Genomic DNA, 18530 nt, shown 5'->3' with positions numbered 1-18530 from the left:
GCTGTATCTCATGCCTGACTTTGTTATCTACAAGAGTCTATGATTATTCTCTGACACCTGTCCCACCTACGGTATGTAGAAGGCTGTATCTCATGCCTGACTGTATGTTATCTACAGGAGTCTATGATTATTCTCTGACACCTGTCCCACCTACGGTATGTAGAAGGCTGTATCTCATGCCTGACTGTATGTTATCTACAGGAGTCTATGATTATTCTTTCAACGTCAACTCCTTATTCCTGCAGTAACTCTGAGGGCTGGTTTCTGAAACACAGATTAAGCCTAATCCTGGACTAAAAAGCATGCTCAGTTGAGAATCTCCATTGAAATAGCTTTTTAGTCCGGGACTAAGTCGAAGATGAATCTGTGGCCAGGGAACAGTCTTCTAGACATTTCTCTGCTGTAAATGACGACACTGCTAGGTGACGTCGTGTAATATGGGTCATGGTACCATGTTTGGTAAAGTCTCATGAATGACCTAAAGTGATGTGAACATAATGATACGTGTGTAGTAAGACAACAGCTGAGCAACAGATGGTGTGAACTCAATGTTCCTGCTGAAAACTGCTGTGTCATTGTCATATCTCACTTGGTCTCTAATATCTATCTCTCCTGTATTTGTCTCATGCCCTTCTGCTAACTGAGGCTTGCAGAGTCAGAGGAAAACACACTATCTTGGTCTGGATCTAGCAGCTCTCTCTCCAGCTCTGACATTTCTGCAAAGAAAGCAGGCATTTGGGCATTTATCAACTGTATCATCAACTGTATCATCAACTGTATCATTAACTGTATCATCAACTGTATCCTCCGTGTTGGTGTTTTCCCAGGCCAGGGTATTTACTATGTGAGAGGATAGTGAGGATAGTGAGAGAAATGTAAAAAAAACTGTCCTGAATACAGTAGCAGAAGGTATAATGTCACTTTGTACAGAGATACAAAGTATCCTTGTGAGACATGTTTTGTGTTAAGTATCTGGTACCATTTTAGTCTATCGTATGTGTAGGCTGATTGACCTTGTTGACGTTATTTGTGTGTCATATTTGAGAGTGAGATGGGGAGAGAGAGAGTTACAGAAGTTCTACAGGTTAGTTCCTGCGTGTTCTCTGACACAACACCACCCAGAGAAGGACGAGGGGCCCTCATGAAAAAGTGCATTGTGTGGAGATATTTTGTCTTAAAATGTAGTCTCTTGCTTTTTCCAAGGGCTTGTCTTGTTTTCAAATCTGCTGTGTCCGTGTTTTCCATCTTTCCATGAAATAAGCTTGCATTTGTCTTTGTTTACCTGTGCGTGCTTCTGTGTGTGCGTGTGTACGTGCTTATGTGTGTGTAGGTGCGTGCAAGTGTCTGTGTGTGTGTTCATTTGTTGGAGTATGATTGATTTGAAGAACAGAGTATGATAAAAACCAACCACTGAGCCCTAAACTCAAAGCCCTGCCTCTTCCTGATTACATCTGAATTGACAATGATACTCTGCAGTTCCTCTCTCCCTCTGTCTCTGGTTGGGTCCAGCTGACAGCACAAAGCTGATCACCAGGGAGATAAAAGGGTCAGCTAGAGAGTAGGATCTGCTCTGCAGCTTGTCAGCATCTGGACCTAGCATCGTAACACCTTCCAACAGCCTGTCTCTAGCCTTGGCATGGTGTATCGGTTGTGGATGAATACATTGACAGCGCTAAGCCTCATGATTGCCAAGCATGTCAAGAAAATAGGACCCATGTTATAGTTTTGGCACCTTGTTTTAAACTGTGACATATTCACCAGATGTGAGAAACAAAAAGGGAGAGAGAGGATGTTACTGTATTGGAACACAGTTATAAAACACACCACAGAGTGCGTCAATATAACCCTCCGCTATTGGTCGATGGGTTGTCAGAATGTTGAATAGTTGAGGCTTTTCATTTTGTGTGAGTGCCATGGCAACAGATCAATGCCAGAGGAGTGGCTGTGGGCCTGATGGTCTGTAGGACTTTATAGAGCCGTACGGAGTATCTTTATTCATGTGTGCTTCTCATTTAGACTGCCTTAGTCATACAGATGTGGGATATTAATTTGATCACCCTGTTGCAGGAGAATTTTCATTGCCAACTTATAGTGTATTTGAGGTTTAATAAGTCTTCTGAAAGTTTTGAATTTGAAATTTCAGACTTGATTTTTCCCTTACAAAAAATATATCAACCCCCTACAAAAATGTCCATTAATTATAATCCACATAATAATTCACATTTCCTGTTGCAGCAAACTGGCTCAAATTAAGATCCTACATCTGTATGCTGACTTGTCTTGTGTTTCCGCCTCATACCTCCAACCCAGTCCTGTAATCCTTCTAACTCATCACACATGGAGAAGACCTGACTCAGGCCAAGTTTCCTTCAAGCACTGTGGTGGATAATGGGCGCCGTCATCAGTATCAGATGTTGAATTCCTATGAGAGCATGGAGCTTGTGTGTGTGTGTGTGTGTGTGTATGTTTTGTTGTACTCTTAGTGAGCCCTTTCTCCTCTTTTCTCTCCCTCTCCAGTTGACCTCTTGACCCCTCGTCAGTCATGATGTCCGTCCACACCCCCCCTCTCTCCCGCAGTGGCTCCTCCCCTTCCTCTGTCGGCCTGGCCAATCGCAGCGGCCCCCCTGCCGCCCCTCCCACCTCCCTCAGCCTGCGCTCCTCCTACAACCAACTCTTGGGTTGTGATGTTATAAAGGAGTCCCCTACTGCCATGGAAACGGGGAGTTCTGCCACTTTACCAAAGAGCCGCCATAGATACGCCATGACCAGCGTGTGTAGCGCCATGGGCCTGAGCGACACTCCCGCCCAAAACCAGCCCCCCACCGGTGGCAAGCGCCTCCCCACCAAGTCCTCTTCGTCCTCTGCTCTTTACTCTTCCTCCTCTTCCTCATTCTTCTCCACCAACCCCAAGCTGGCGAAGAATGGTGCCAACCTGCAGAGGAAGGCTGAGACCCAGCAACAGGAGCAGAGTAACACCAACACAGAGTTCAAAGGGCAGGATGATATCATCACCCCCATACACAGCTCTGATTGGCTGGAGGGGGAGAAAGACAACTCCCAGGCCCCACCCCCATTCTGTCGGAGGACCAAGAGTTTTCTGGAGCTCCATGAAAAGGAAGTGGACCCTCCTAGTGTAGAAAACAAGGAAGAAGAACGTCCCAACAAGGAAGAAGAGGAAGAGGAGGAAGAGGATGAGAAGCACTCCTGCCCTGAGAAAGATCAGGTCAGCCCGGATAAAGAGAGAGAGAGACCTGAGGAGGAGAAACAGACCCCAAAACAGGAGGATTACATAGAGGAAGAGGGTGCCACTCCAACTGCTAATCAGTATTTGCTACAGGGGGCGCAATCTCCCCCTATCTCCCCCCAAAACAACCTCAACTGGGCCCAGGAGAACAAGATTCAGAGTTTTCCCCCTCCCCAGGGCAGAAAGGAGGCCTTAAACCAGGCCCAGGATCATCCACCCAGGGTTGAGACGCCCCCCAAACCCTCCCGGAGTGCCCAGGCCCCCCCGCCCAGAGTGATCAAGGTGGAGCTGCACCCCAGCAATGAGAACCCGTACCTCCACCGCCCCCCCTCTGCACCCCCTAAGCAGCCCAGAGGGGAGGAGAGCACCCCTCTCCTGCTCCAGACCCCCCCTGGATCCTTCAACCTGGACCCAGAGAAAGGAGCTCCTAAGCTGGGTAGTCTGAGGACAAAGGTGGAGTCTCCCCTGGAGGATGAGGACTCTAGCTGGACCACCCTGTCCCAGGAGAGCCCCTCCCCTCAGACCCCACAGGAGATAGGTGAGAGAATTATATGATATACCTTCTGGCTGGCTGTGTGTCTGTTTGCCTGGGTGGTTGGCTGTCTATCTGTCTGTCTGTTTGTTTGTCTGAGTGACTGGCTGGTTGTCTGTCTGTCTGGTGGGAGATATACTTTCTGTCTGTCTGTCTGCCTGTCTGTCGATCAGTCTGTCAGTCTGGTGGTAGATATACGTTCTGTCTGTCTGCCTGTCTGTCTGTCAGTCTGTCGGTCTGGTGGGAGATATACTTTCTGTCTGTCTGCCTGTCAGTCTGTCGGTCTGGTGGGAGATATACTTTCTGTTTGTCTGTCTGTCTGTGGGTCAGTCTGTCAGTCTGGTGGGAGATATACTCTCTTAAATAACACCTTATTCCCTATAGTATACTACTTTTGACCTAGAGCCACAGCACTCTGGTCATATAGTATTGTCTGTAGGTATGCCTCCCACCCTCTCTCTCTCTCTCTCTCTCTCTTTCTCTCTCTCTCTCTCTCTCTCTCTTGTTTTCTGTTGGAATTATTTTAGAACACTCAGTTTTGGTTGGAAATGTACCAAGTCTCTCCTTGATGACGGTGACTGCAGCGAAACTGCTGAATCCTTAATGACCCCTGTGAGCCACCGTACTCTGCAGGCAGTGGACGAAGAGAGGGAGAGAGATGGGGTCGAAGGGGAGAGAAAGCGAGCAGAAAGTGAAAGAGAGGAGAGGAAGAGAGAGAGATAAAGAGAGAAAACAAATAGAGGGGAGACAGAGAGGCCTGTGTCCTTTGAGTGCTACTTCAGGGGATGAGCCCAAGGGTTGCTATGACAACAGAACAGGATTACCATCTCAGAATTGACCTAGACCACTGTCTGTGTGTCTGAGTGTCTGAGTTGTGTAAGTGTGCACTTTAGTATGTGTGTGTGTGTGTATTTGTGTGTGTATCTAAGTCAGTCTCTCTGCATGCATATACACATATATCTGTGTCTGCAGGTGAGTGTGTGTTTATGTCAGTGTTTGTGTGTATGTGATCTGTGTGTAGTTAATGTGTGTTGTTGTGTGATACATCAGATGTGTGGGGTGAGGGGGACCTTCCCCCAGGCTGGCGTGAGGTCACAGACCAATCAGAGGTCTATTTCTGGCATGTCCCCACTGGCACCACCCAGTACGACCGCCCTGTCGCCACGACACACCTTGACCCACACCCTGGCTCACAGCAGGGCGACACAGTCACACTGAGACCGCCCAGCGAGGTGAGGCCTGACACACACACGTAATGTATACATACACACACTCAAAGGCTGTGTTTAGACAGGCAGTCCAACTCTGGTCTTTTTTTCATTAATTGGTCTTTTGACCAATCAGATCAGCTCTGAAAAAGATCTGATGTGAGAAAATCGAATGTGATTGGTCAAAAGAGCAATTAGTGGAAAAAATATCAGAATTGGGCTCCCTGTCTAAACGCTGCCAAACTCACACACACTATGTACAGTGAATCCTGTCACTAGAGTTCCTCTGATAATGTCATATGGCTCTCTCTCACTCTCTCTCTCACTCTCACTCTCTCTCACTCTCTCTCTCTTCCTTCCTCTTTCTGCAGCGACCTAGCAGTTTGGTATCAGACAGTTCATTGGAGCCTGTGCCCTCTCCCTCCGGCTCCTCTCCCTCCTCCTCCTCTCCCTCTGATCTCCCTCTGCCTGACAGAGGCTTTGACAACACCAGCTACACTGGCAGTGTAAGACTACACACTGCTAACGGCACCATGTACACAGGCTCAGAAACAACTGAAATCACACGTGTGTACCTTCAAAATTCAATATATCAAATATGAATGAGATATTACTGATATTTCTCTCTCTCTCTTTCTATTCTCTCTCTCTCTCTCTTTCTACCCCCCCTCTCTCTCTCTCTCTCTCCCTCTCTCTCTCTCTCTCTCTCTCTCTCTCTCTCTCTTTCTATCCTCTCTCTCTATCCCCTCTCTCTCTCTTTCTATCTCCCTCTCTCTCTCTCTATCCTCTCTCTCTCTATCCTCTCTCTCTCTCTCTCTCTCTCTCTCTCTCTCTCTCTCTCTCTCTCTCTCTCTCTCTCTCTCTCTCTCTCTCTCTTTCTATCCCCTTTCTCTCTCTCTCTCTCTTTCTCTCTCTTTCTCTCTCTTTCTCTCTCTTTCTCTCTCTCTCTCTCTCTCTCTCTCTCTCTCTCTCTCTCTAGGAGCTGAAGGACTACCCCGTGTATCCTGACCCCAGCCTGAAAGCGTTTGAAGGAGCTACTCTTCGTTACGCCTCACTGAGACTGCAGTAAGACACACACACACAAACACACCATAAAACACACAGACAGTCGATTAAGGCAGCCTCCCACCACCTCTCTGATTCGTAGGGGTTGGGTTAAATGCGGAAGACACATTTCGGTTGAATGCATTCAGTTGTGCAACTAACTAGGTTCATTCAGCATAGCCTGCATTTCTGTTTAGCACATTCATCACATTTCTCCTGACCATTTGTCATTATTATTCAGTCATACACACACTTTAATGTCTTTTCTCATGGTTATCTCTCCGTCTGTAGCCCTGCCCAGTTAGAGACAGTGGACCTCAACAGTGCCTACATTGACCCAGAGGGACAGGTGAGGCCTCCGTAATCACTGATTTTACAAGGTTGGATAAAGGAAAACAATGGAATGCTAACCATGTTGTCACCTATCCAGAGGAAAGGGAGGAGGGATGGAATGACGTAATGTGCTGTCCATTGAGTTTATCTCTTTCTCTGTAGCAGTACCACCTAGTGGTAGTTTAGTGAACTACTGCCCTGTGCCATGGCTCTGTTACTAAATGGCAGGTTTAAGTTCCCCTTTTATATATTTCACCTTTATTTAACCAGGTAGGCTAGTTGAGAAGAAGTTCTCATTTACAATTGCGACCTGGCCAAGATAAACTAAAGCAGTGCGACACAAACAACACAGAGTTACACATGGAATAAACAAACATACAGTCAATAACACAATAGAAAAAAGTCTATATACAGTGTGTGCAAATAAGGTAAGATAAGGGGAGTAAGGCAATAAATAGGTCATAGTGGCAAAATAATTACAATTTAGCAAGTGATAGAGACTGGAGTGATAGATGTGCAGAAGATGAATGTGCAAGTAGAGATACTGGGGTGCAAAGGAGCAACAAAAAAAATAACAGTATGGGGATGAGGTAGTTGGATGGGCTATTTACAGATGGGCTATGTACAGCTGCAGTGATCTGTGAGCTGCTCTGACAGCTGGTGCTTAAAGTTATTGAGGGAGATATGAGTCTCCAGCTTCAGTGATTTTTGCAATTCGTTCCAGTCATTGGCATTAGAGAAATGGAAGGAAAGGCGGCCAAAGGAAGAGTTGGCTTTGGGGATGACCAGTGAATTATACCTGCTGGAGCGCGTGCTACGGGTGGGTGCTGCTATGGTGACCAGTGAGCTGAGGCGGGGCTTTAACTAGCAAAGACTTATAGATTGTCACGCCCTGACCATAGAGAGCCTTTTATTCTCTATGTTGGTTAGGTCAGGGTGTGACTAGGGTGGGTTATCTAGGTTGTTTTATGTCTATGTTGGTCCTGGTATGGTTCCCAATCAGAGGCAGCTGTTTATCGTTGTCTCTGATTGGGGATCATATATAGGCAGCCAGTTCCCCACTGTTTTTTTGTGGGATCTTGTTTTTGTGTAGTGCCTGTGAGCACTCCATTACTTCACGTTTCGTTTGTTTCTGTATTTGTTTTGGTGAGTTTAATTTATTAAAACATGTGGAACTCTACGCACGCTGCGCCTTGCTCCATTTATTCCAACAAACGTGACATAGATGACCTGGAGCCAGTGGGTTTGGCGACAAATATGAAGCGAGGGCCAGCCAACCAGAGCATATACAGTGGGGAGAACAAGTATTTGATACACTGCTGATTTTGCAGGTTTTCCTACTTACAAAGCATGTAGAGGTCTGTTATTTTTATCATAGGTACACTTCAACTGTGAGAGACGGAATCTAAAACAAAAATCCAGAAAATCACATTGTATGATTTTTAAGTAATTAATTTGCATTTTATTGCATGACATAAGTATTTGATACATCAGAAAAGCAGAACTTAATATTTGGTACAGAAACCTTTGTTTGCAATTACAGAGATCATACGTTTCCTGTAGTTCTTGACCAGGTTTGCACACACTACAGCAGGGATTTTGGCCCACTCCTCCATACAGACCTTCTCCAGATCCTTCAGGTTTCGGGGCTGTCGCTGGGCAATACGGACTTTCAGCTCCCTCCAAAGATGTTCTATTGGGTTCAGGTCTGGAGACTGGCCAGGCCACTCCAGGACCTTGAGATGCTTCTTACGGAGCCACTCCTTCGTTGCCCTGGCTGTGTGTTTCGGGTCGTTGTCATGCTGGAAGACCCAGCCACGACCCATCTTCAATGCTCTTACTGAGGGAAGGAGGTTATTGACCAAGATCTCGCGATACATGGCCCCATCCATCCTCCCCTCAATACGGTGCAGTCGTCCTGTCCCCTTTGCAGAAAAGCATCCCCAAAGAATGATGTTTCCACCTCCATGCTTCACGGTTGGGATGGTGTTCTTGGGGTTGTACTCATCCTTCTTCTTCCTCCAAACACGGCGAGTGGAGTTTAGACCAAAAAGCTCTATTTTTGTCTCATCAGACCACATGACCTTCTCCCATTCCTCCTCTGGATCATCCAGATGGTCATTGGCAAACTTCAGACGGGCCTGGACATGCGCTGGCTTGAGCAGGGGGACCTTGGGTGCGCTGCAGGATTTTAATCCATGACGGCGTAGTGTGTTACTAATTGTTTTCTTTGAGACTGTGGTCCCAGCTCTCTTCAGGTCATTGACCAGGTCCTGCCGTGTAGTTCTGGGCTGATCCCTCACCTTCCTCATGATCATTGATGCCCCACGAGGTGAGATCTTGTATGGAGCCCCAGACCGAGGGTGATTGACCGTCATCTTGAACTTCTTCAATTTTCTAATAATTGCGCCAACAGTTGTTGCCTTCTCACCAAGCTGCTTGCCTATTGTCCTGTAGCCCATCCCAGCCTTGTGCAGGTCTACAATTATATCCCTGATGTCCTTACACAGCTCTCTGGTCTTGGCCATTGTGGAGAGGTTGGAGTCTGTTTGATTGAGAGTGTGGACAGGTGTCTTTTATACAGGTAACAAGTTCAAACAGGTTCAGTTAATACAGGTAATGAGTGGAGAACAGGAGGGCTTCTTAAAGATAAACTAACAGGTCTGTGAGAGCCGGAATTCTTACTGGTTGGTAGGTGATCAAATACTTATGTCATGCAATAAAATGCTAATTAATGACTTAAAAATCATACAATGTGATTTTCTGGATTTTTGATTCCGGAATCTTTAGATTCCGTCTCTCACAGTTGAAGTGTACCTATGATAAAAATAACAGACCTCTACATGCTTTGTAAGTAGGAAAACCTGCAAAATCGGCAGTGTATCAAATACTTGTTCTCCCCACTGTAGGTCACAGTGGTGGGTAGTAAATGGGGCTTTGGTGACAAAACGGATGGCACTGTGATAGACTACATCCATTTTGCTGAGTAGAGCGTTGGAGGCTATTTTGTAAATGACATCGCCAAAGTCAAGGATCGGTAGGATAGTCAGTTTTACGAGGGTATCTTTAGCAGCATGAGTGAAGGATGCTTTGTTGCGAAATAGGAAGCCGATTCTAGATTTAATTTTGGATTAGAGATGCTTAATGTGAGTCTGGAAGGAGAGTTTACAGACTAACCAGACACCTAGGTATTTGTGGATGTCCACATATTCTAAGTCAGAACCGTCCAGAGTAGTGATGTTGGACAGGCGGGCAGGTGCTGGTAGCGATCGGTTGAAGAGCATGCATTTAGTTTTACTTGCATTTAAGAGCAGTTGGAGGCCACGGAAGGAGTGTTGAATGGCATTGAAACTCGTCTTGAGTTTAGTTAACACAGTGTTCCCCCTGCTGGATAGATGGTGTATGCACATGCTCCCCAACAGCGGTGGTGGGGGGTGATGTCATGGCAAGGTTATCATAGTAAACTGAAACTAAAACGAATTATGAAAAATCTATTTAAGAAACTGGCATAAAATAATGAACAAAAACGAAAACTATACTGACACTATTATCTTTGACTCCGAAACGAACTAAAATAAAATAAAAACCATCATAAATGATGTTAATGTTTTGGAGGGCAAAAGCAGGTAAATGCTGCCCAGAGATGGTGATGTTTCAAATAGTTCTAGCTTGTGCATCACTATCTCTAACTACCTAGTCTGTAGACCGATGTTTCAGCATACACATCTGTACAAGTACCTGCATCAGTTGGGACAGAGAGGAGGAGTTGGAGCAGGGAAGACCGTCACTGCCTTATCTGGTGACATCATTGCCTTATCCTCTTGTTTCCCTAGCACAGGGATGGGGTTTAGCAAGTTGTTGATATGTGTTATGAATTTTTAAAATGTTACAAATATACAAAGCACAGGTATGGGCAACTGGCGGCCCGCCCCTTCTGTAGGGCAACGGATCCTTTTTTGGTGGAACTCAGTCAGGGTCTCAAATTACTGTTGAGAGTTAGAATAGTAATGTGGTTTGGAATCAGCAGTTTTTCTCTTATGTAAGTCACTGATAGTAACCCAGTTAGTCAATGTCAGCTAACATGTTATAGATTGTTTAGGTGGGCTCTGACTGCATGTGTGGGTATGGATGTGGGTACGAAGCAGACCCACAAGCCACTACTGCCCCTCATGATGAGTTCAGATGTTTTCTGGCCCCCATCAAAATTGTCCATACCCGCCCTAGTGTAAACATCCCCACTGACACAAGGTTGCAGCTTGCTCGCTAGCAAGATGGAGAATGCGGAGGTTATTTTTATGAGTGCATTTTGCTCGATTGTACATCTACCTTCACTAAAACCACAGTGAAGGTTTTGCCTGAGATCTTTGGTTTCGAATGGTAATGTTCTTACACTGTATGTCTCCCTACAGGCTACTGAAAGAGTTGTCTGTCTGAAGAGGACCCTTCCTGGATTTCTATATACATTTTTTATGTCCAAGACAATCTGACATCCTCCCCAGACCTAGTGCTGTTTCTGGGATTCCATAGCCATCACTAGCCATCACTAGCTAACAGGAAATATAACCTACAACACACATGGGTACTGGCCTCCCATATATAGGCTACTTCCTGTCCCTAGTACTGAAACTGAAACTGAAAAAAACTGAAATTAAAGGATATAAAAACGAAATAGAAAGGTTTCTATCAAACTAGAAAAGGATAAAAACTAGTAAATCAAGTGGGAAAAATAAGTGAAACTATACTGAATTTTGAGAAAAATTGAAAAACGCTTACAAGTAAAAGCTAATATAAAACAAAACTATAATAGTGTCACAGTTTGTTGTTGTTGTTGATGTTGATACAGTCTCTGAGTGAGAATGACCAGAAGGTAAAGAGAGGGAGAAGAAAAAGAGGAGGAGGAGAGGAAAGGTTTAGAGAGCAAACAGTAAGGCCTAATGTACCTGGAAACATTCAGATGTACAATTGCTGTTCAACGTTTCACACGTTAACGGATAATGTGTTCATGTGTGTCTGTCCATACCCGTGTGTGCGCGTGCAGGAGTGCATGTGTGCATGCTTGCTTGCTTTCATTTCTGTGTGTTCGCGCACATCTGTGTGTGTGTCAGTCTTTGTGCATTTGTCCACATGTGTGTGTGAGAGTGAGAACAAAAGCCTGGGGTCTGTCCCTAAAGAGGAGAAGAATACATTGTGGTGCTCTGTAGAGGGAGGGCTGGCTCTGGGCTTTCTCTCTCTCTCACTCTCTCTCGCTCTCTCTCTCTCTCCCTCTCTCTCTCTGTCTCTCTCTCCCTCTCTGTCTCTCTCTCCCTCTGTCTCTCCCTCTCTCTCTCCCTCTGTCTCTCTCTCTCTTTCTGTCTCTGTCTCTCTGTCTCTCTCCCTCTCTCTCTCTGTCTCTCTCCCTGTCTCTCTCTCCCTCTCTGTCTCTCTCTCCCTCTGTCTCTCTCTCTCTCTCTCTCTCCCTCTCTCTCTCCCTCTCTCTCTCTCTCTCTCTCTCTCTCTCTCTCTCTCTCTCTCTCTCTCTTTCTGTCTCTCTCTTTCTGTCTCTCTCTCCCTCTCTGTCTCTCTCTCCCTCTGTCTCTGTCTCTCCCTCTCTCTCTCTCCCTCTGTCCCCGTCTCTCTCTCTCTCCCTTTCTCTCTCTCCCTCTCTCTTTCTGTCAAAGCCCTGGGATGCACTGAACCACAGCCTTTATATTTTATAAACTGTCACAATACATCATAGTCTCTCTCAGACTATACTCTGTTGGCTCTCTGCTGTTCTGACACTGCAAATCCCCTGGGCCTTTGTGGGAGTGTGTGGGAGTGTGTGCGTATGAGTGTGTGTGTTTGTATGTTTTTGTATTAGTGTTTATTAATCTGCGTGTGCATGCGTGTGTGTGTGTGGGGGGGGGGGGGGGGTACTGGGTCCTGGGCCAGGGTGAAAGTAGAATGAATTTCTTCCCTGTACGGGACCTCCTATATGTGCACATGCACACAAAAAAATGTATGGTCCGAATCATAGAATTACAAATCAAATTGTATTTGTCACATGCGCCGAATACAACACCTTACAGTGAAATTCTTACTTACAAGCCCTTAACCAACAATGCAGTTTTAAGAAAATACCCCCCCCCCCCAAAAAGAAGTAAGAGATAAGAATAACAAATAATTAAAGAGCAGCAGTAAATAACAATAGCAGGGCTACATACAGGGGTTATGGGTACAGAGTCATTGTGCAGGGGCACCGGTGCGGAGGTAATTGAGGTAATATGTATATGTAGGTAGAGTTATTAAAGTGACTATGCATAGATAATAACAGAGAGTAGCAGTAGCGTAGGGGTGGGGGGTTGGGGGGGGGGGGGGGGGTCAATGCAAATAGTCTGGGTAGCCATTTGATTAGCTGTTCAGGAGTCTTATGGCTTGGCTAGAAGCTGTTTAGAAGCCTCTTGGACCTAGACTTGGCGCTCCGGTACTGCTTGCCGTGCGGTAGCAGAGAGAACAGTCTATGACTAGGGTATGGCTGAAGTCTTGGACAATTTAGAATCTCTATTAATTCAATAGGATCTCTGTGGGCCTAGTCCTAAACATTTGTCATTTAACTTTCAACACAACCAGTCATGATGTTTTCATCTGATTGTCAAACAATCACATCAAAGGGCTCCTTCACTAGGCTACCCGAACACGTTCATCCACTCGCAACATATTTCCAGCCTTAAAACAGTGATGAATGGAAAGGGACACCTGTTACACAAAAAAAAGTGATTGTGGCGATTGGCATTAGGCCAGAATGTATGCATCCACTGCTGTCTGTGTGAGTCTCGGTGTCAGCCACTGTTGTCCACTGCGTTTCGGTGTCGGCCACTGTTGTCCACTGCGTTTCGGTGTTGGCCACTGCTGTCTCGGTGTCAGCCACTGTTGTCCACTGCGTTTCGGTGTCGGCCACTGCTGTCCGTGTGAGTCTCGGCGTCAGCCACTGCTGTCCGTGTGAGTCTCGGCGTCGGCCACTGCTGTCCGTGTGAGTCTCGGCGTCGGCCACTGCTGTCCGTGGGAGTCTCTGCTGTCCGTGGGAGTCTCGGCGTCGGCCACTGCTGTCCGTGTGAGTCTCGGCGTCGGCCACTGCTGTCCGTGGGAGTCTCTGCTGTCCGTGGGAGTCTCGGCGTCGGCCACTGCTGTCCGTGGGAGTCTCTGCGTCGGCCACTGCTGTCCGTGTGAGTCTCTGCTGTCCGTGGGAGTCTCTCGGCCACTGCTGTCCGTGGGAGTCTCTGCGTCGGCCACTGCTGTCCGTGTGAGTCTCTGCTGTCCGTGGGAGTCTCTGCGTGTCCGTGTGAGTCTCTGCTGTCCGTGGGAGTCTCGGCGTCGGCCACTGCTGTCCGTGGGAGTCTCTGCGTCGGCCACTGCTGTCCGTGTGAGTCTCTGCTGTCCGTGTGAGTCTCTGCTGTCCGTGGGAGTCTCTGCGTCGGCCACTGCTGTCCGTGGGAGTCTCTCGGCCACTGCTGTCTGTGTGAGTCTCGGTGTCGGCTTTACATAATGTAGACGTTTTCGTCTAGCCACATGGCAGTTTAGAGCGCAGGCTATACCACCCGTTTTCAAGTCCATTCGCTCATTTTTCATGCCTCTGACATGCGGTAATGCGCACACCGATGCTATCTGCTGAATTATAGCCTACCACTGTTAAAAAGTATTCTCATTCTCATCATTTTACCAGAGATCTACAGATACACTTAACGGACCGTCTTACTATTACCCCTACTAATGAGTGTGTTTATTAATCAGTGTGTGTGTGTGTGTTGGGGGGGCTGCTGGGTAAGAGTCTGTATATATTATTTGAAATGCATATGAACCCATATATGTGTGTTGTAGTCATTCCCGGTGCGTTCTCTGGGCTGGGTGGAGATGGCAGAGAGAGATCTGACAGAGGGAAGGAGCAGTGTGGCAGTCCATCACTGTATCAGACAACTGTCCTACTGTAGGAGGGACATACAAGACTCTGCTGGGGTCTGGGGAGAGGTGAGGACACTGTGTGTGTGCGTGCGTGTGTGTGCATGTGGGCCCGTGTGCACGCATTGACTGATATATTGACATATTGATCGTACCATCAGGGTAAGGACATGCTGCTGGTGCTGCAGGACCGTGATCTGACCCTGGTTGACCCTGACGACCACAGCCTGCTCCACTCTCAGCCAATCAGCAGTATACGTGTGTGGGGCGTTGGCCGAGACCACGACAGGTGAGGAGGACGGGGAGGGGGGGGTCACATCATACTCCCGTATTACAGCGGTATTACACCTAGTAGAACACCTAGCAAATATCCTTTATTACAGCCGTATTACACCTAGTAGAACACCTAGAAAATATCCTTTATTACAGCCGTATTACACCTAGTAGCACGCTTAGTGAATATCCTTTATGACAGCCGTATTACACCTAGTAGAACACCTAGAAAATATCCTTTATTACAGCCGTATTACACCTAGTAGCACGCTTAGTGAATATCCTTTATTACAGCCGTATTACACCTAGTAGAACACTTAGCGAATATCATTTATTACAGCCGTATTACACCTAGTAGCACGCTTAGTGAATATCCTTTAATACAGCCGTATTACACCTAGTAGCACGCTTAGGGAATATTCTTTAATACAGCCGTATTACACCTAGTAGCACGCTTAGTGAATATCCTTTAATACAGCCGTATTACACCTAGTAGAACACTTAGTGAGTATCCTTTATTACAGCCACATTACATCTAGTAGCACACCTAGTGAATATCCTGCATTACAGCCATATTACACCTAGTAACATATTACAGCCGTATTACACCTAGTAGCACACCTAGTGAATATTCTGTATTACAGCCATATTACACCTAGTAGCACACCTAAGGAATATACTGTATTACAGCCATATTACACCTAGTAACACACCTAATGAATATACTGTATTACAGCCACATTACACCTAGTAACACACCTAGTGAATATACTGTATTACAGCCACATTACACCTAGTAGCACACCTAGTGAATATTCTGTATTACAGCCATATTACACCTAGTAACACACCTAAGGAATATACTGTATTACAGCCATATTACACCTAGTAGCATATTACAGCCGTATTACACCTAGTAGCACACCTAGTGAATATCCTTTAATACAGCCACATTACACCTAGTAGCACACCTAGTGAATATACTGTATTACAGCCATATTACACCTAGTAGCACACCTAAGGAATATACTGTATTACAGCCATATTACACCTAGTAACACACCTAGTGAATATACTGTATTACAGCCATATTACACCTAGTAACACACCTAGTGAATATACTGTATTACAGCCGTATTACACCTAGTAACACACCTAGTGAATATCCTTTATTACAGCCATATTACACCTAGTAACACACCTAGTGAATATCCTTTATTACAGCCGTATTACACCTAGTAACACACCTAGTGAATATGCTGCATTACAGCCATATTACACCTAGTAACATATTACAGATGTATTATACCTAGTAGCACACCTAGTGAATATCCTTTAATACAGCCACATTACACCTAGTAGCACACCTAATTAATATACGGAATATCCGGCACACGTTAGGTCCCTTGATACCAATAGAGCAATGTTTCCATGCCCAAAGAAGTCAGGCTGTTCTACAGGTGCTGTAGATGTCCTGGTGGGCAGGCAGTGTGTCCCCTGTAATGCGTTGGGCTGACAGCACCTACTGAATAACCTGTAAAGCAGGGGGTTATGGGAGTATCTGGAGAGCATTGAGATAAATATTGTCTCTATGTTGCTATTGTGTAGTACATACACCTCTATTTCAGCTATATTACACTTGTAGTAGTTACTCCGATGGTATGTTTTAAATAGAATGAAAAACTGTACAAGGACAGAGTGTTTCCACAGACATGTATTGCTTGATTTATCCACATTGGGGAGATGGGGACCTCTCTGTCATTCTACGGTGTGACATGGTCTTAGTCTCTCCATATTGAGCTGGTAATGTCGCTGACTCAGGCAGACTTAGTAATGGTGGTTGGGCTGAGAAAGCCGGTTCCTTCAATGATATTCACACCCCAGGGCTCAAAGTCTTGGTTAAGGTACAATTCTGTAGGAGTGTGCACATTTTGACCCTCCAGAGATATGTTAAATGGCTATGATATGTTGAAAGGTTTTGGGTCTGGTACGGTGGTTTTCTGTGGCTGTAAATGTCTGGTTGTTTTATTAAGAAGCAGTCATGGTACGGTATGTATTGATTCTTTGGATTGACGATGTTGCATTTGCTGGACATGTGTCATGTGTAGAATGTGCAGTTGTGTTCCGTGGGATGGTAGAAAAAGTATCTCTCTACATGCTAGCTTTTCTCTCTCTCTCTCTCTCTCTCTCCCTCCTTTCCCTCTCTCTCTCTCTCTCTCTCTCTCTCTCTCTCTCTCTCTCTCTCTCTCTCTCTCTCGCTCCCTCCTTTCGCTCTCTCTCTCTCTCTCTCCCTCCTTTCTCTCTCCCTACCGCCTTTCTCTCTCCCTCCCTCCCTCCTTTTTCTCTCTATCTCCATCCTTTCTCTCTCTCTCTCCATCCTTTCTCTCTCTCTCTTCCTCCTTTCTCTATCTCTCTCCCACCTTTCTCTCTCTCTCCCTCTCCCCCTCCCTTTTCTCTCTCTCTCCCTCCTTTCTCTCTCCCTCACGCCTTTCTCTCTCGCTCCCTCCTTTCTCTCTCTCTCTCTCCCTCCTTTCTCTATCTCTCTCCCACCTTTCTCTCTCTCTCTCTCTCCCTCCTTTTTCTCCCTCTCTCCCTCCCTTTTCTATCTCTCTCCCTCCTTTCTCTCCCTCCTTTCTCTCTCTCTCTCTCTCCCTCCTTTCTCTCTCTCTCTCCCTCCTTTCTCTCTCTCTCTCTCCCTCCTTTCTCTCTCCTTTCTTTCTTTCTCTCTCTCTCTCCCTCCCTCCTTTTTCTCTCTCTATCCCTCCTTTTTCTCTCTCTCTCCTGCCTTTCTCTCTCTCTTCCTCCTTTCTCTCTCTCTCTCCCTCCTTTCTCTCTCTCTCTCTCCCTCCTTTCTCTCTCTCTCTCTCCCTCCTTTCTCTCTCTCTCTCCCACCTTTCTCTCTCTACCTCCCTCCCTCCTTTTTCTCTCTCGCTCCCTCCTTTCTCTCTCCCTCCCGCCTTTCTCTCTCTCTCTCCCTCCTTTCTCTCTCTCTCTCCCTCCTTTCTCTCTCTCCCCCCTCCTTTCTCTCTCTCTCCTTTCTTTCTTTCTCTCCCTCCCTCCCTCCTTTTTCTCTCTCTCTCGCTCCCTCCTTTCTCCCTCTCTCCCCACTTTCTCTCTCTCTCCCTCCTTTCTCTCTCTCTCTCTCCATCCTTTCTCTCTCTCTCTCTCTCGCTCGCTTACCTTATATGTTCACCCGGTCTCTCTACACCCCCTCTTTCGCCCCGCCACTCTCCCTCTGGGTTATCAAGCTTCCAGAGGCTGTCTCTAGGTAATGGGAAAAGCGTGTAGTAGAGGAGGGATGTGAGGGTCGGCCCTGGCAGCCTCACACCGTGTCACCACTCTCCTATGTCTCTCCTTCCTCTCTACATCTCTGCCTTTCTTGCCATTCTCTCTGTCTGTCTCTCCCTCCATCTCTCTTCTTCCCGACATCTACTGTATCTCTCCCTCCATCTCTCTTCTTCCCCTAGTCTACTGTATCTCTCCCTCCATCTCTCTTCTTCCCCTAGTCTACTGTATCTCTCCCTCCATCTCTCTTCTTCCCCTAGTCTACTGTATCTCTCCCTCCATCTCTCTTCTTCCCCTAGTCTACTGTATCTCTCCCTCCATCTCTCTTCTTCCCCTAGTCTACTGTATCTCTCCCTCCATCTCATTCTCATCCTTCTTTACATGATTACACCTGCTTTTGCTAAATCATAACACTATTCACTATTTGTTCATGATGCTTGTTTTGATGCCCTTGGTTGTATTCAATGCTACAGGAATGCATTGGGAAATTAAAGTGCAGAAGGTATTCACTGCATATTATGCAAGCTGGAGGAACCTTTGTTATGACATTCTCTGACTAGCATTGTCCTTGCATTATCTCTGTGGATATGACTAAGTTATGCTGTTTTAATGTTATGTCATCTTTATGCTGCTTGGTGAGGGGGAGAGAGAGATGGGGGGAGGTGGGAGTGGAAAATGGAGTACACTGAGAGTGTATCTG

At 46.3% G+C, this 18530-nt stretch overlaps 1 protein-coding gene across 2 annotated transcripts in view; it reads left to right on the top strand.

Annotated features, from left to right (window-relative positions):
• The window catches only part of LOC139581357 (amyloid beta precursor protein binding family B member 2-like), a 60096-nt gene that overhangs the window by 3044 nt on the left and 38522 nt on the right, over positions 1 to 18530 (top strand). For both annotated transcript variants that reach the window (XM_071411015.1, XM_071411014.1), the window contains exons 2-8: positions 2518 to 3782; positions 4827 to 5008; positions 5356 to 5490; positions 5964 to 6049; positions 6320 to 6377; positions 14195 to 14341; positions 14434 to 14561. In XM_071411015.1, the coding sequence (XP_071267116.1) occupies positions 2543 to 3782; positions 4827 to 5008; positions 5356 to 5490; positions 5964 to 6049; positions 6320 to 6377; positions 14195 to 14341; positions 14434 to 14561 (1976 nt within the window). In that variant the 5' untranslated portion in view covers positions 2518 to 2542. The remainder of the gene's footprint in view (positions 1 to 2517; positions 3783 to 4826; positions 5009 to 5355; positions 5491 to 5963; positions 6050 to 6319; positions 6378 to 14194; positions 14342 to 14433; positions 14562 to 18530) is intronic.

Source organism: Salvelinus alpinus, chromosome 7 (genome assembly GCF_045679555.1).
Source record: "Salvelinus alpinus chromosome 7, SLU_Salpinus.1, whole genome shotgun sequence".
Lineage (NCBI taxonomy): Eukaryota > Metazoa > Chordata > Actinopteri > Salmoniformes > Salmonidae > Salvelinus > Salvelinus alpinus.
The sequence above is the reverse complement of the archived record's forward strand: the minus strand, read 5'-3'. Positions and strand labels throughout refer to the sequence as shown.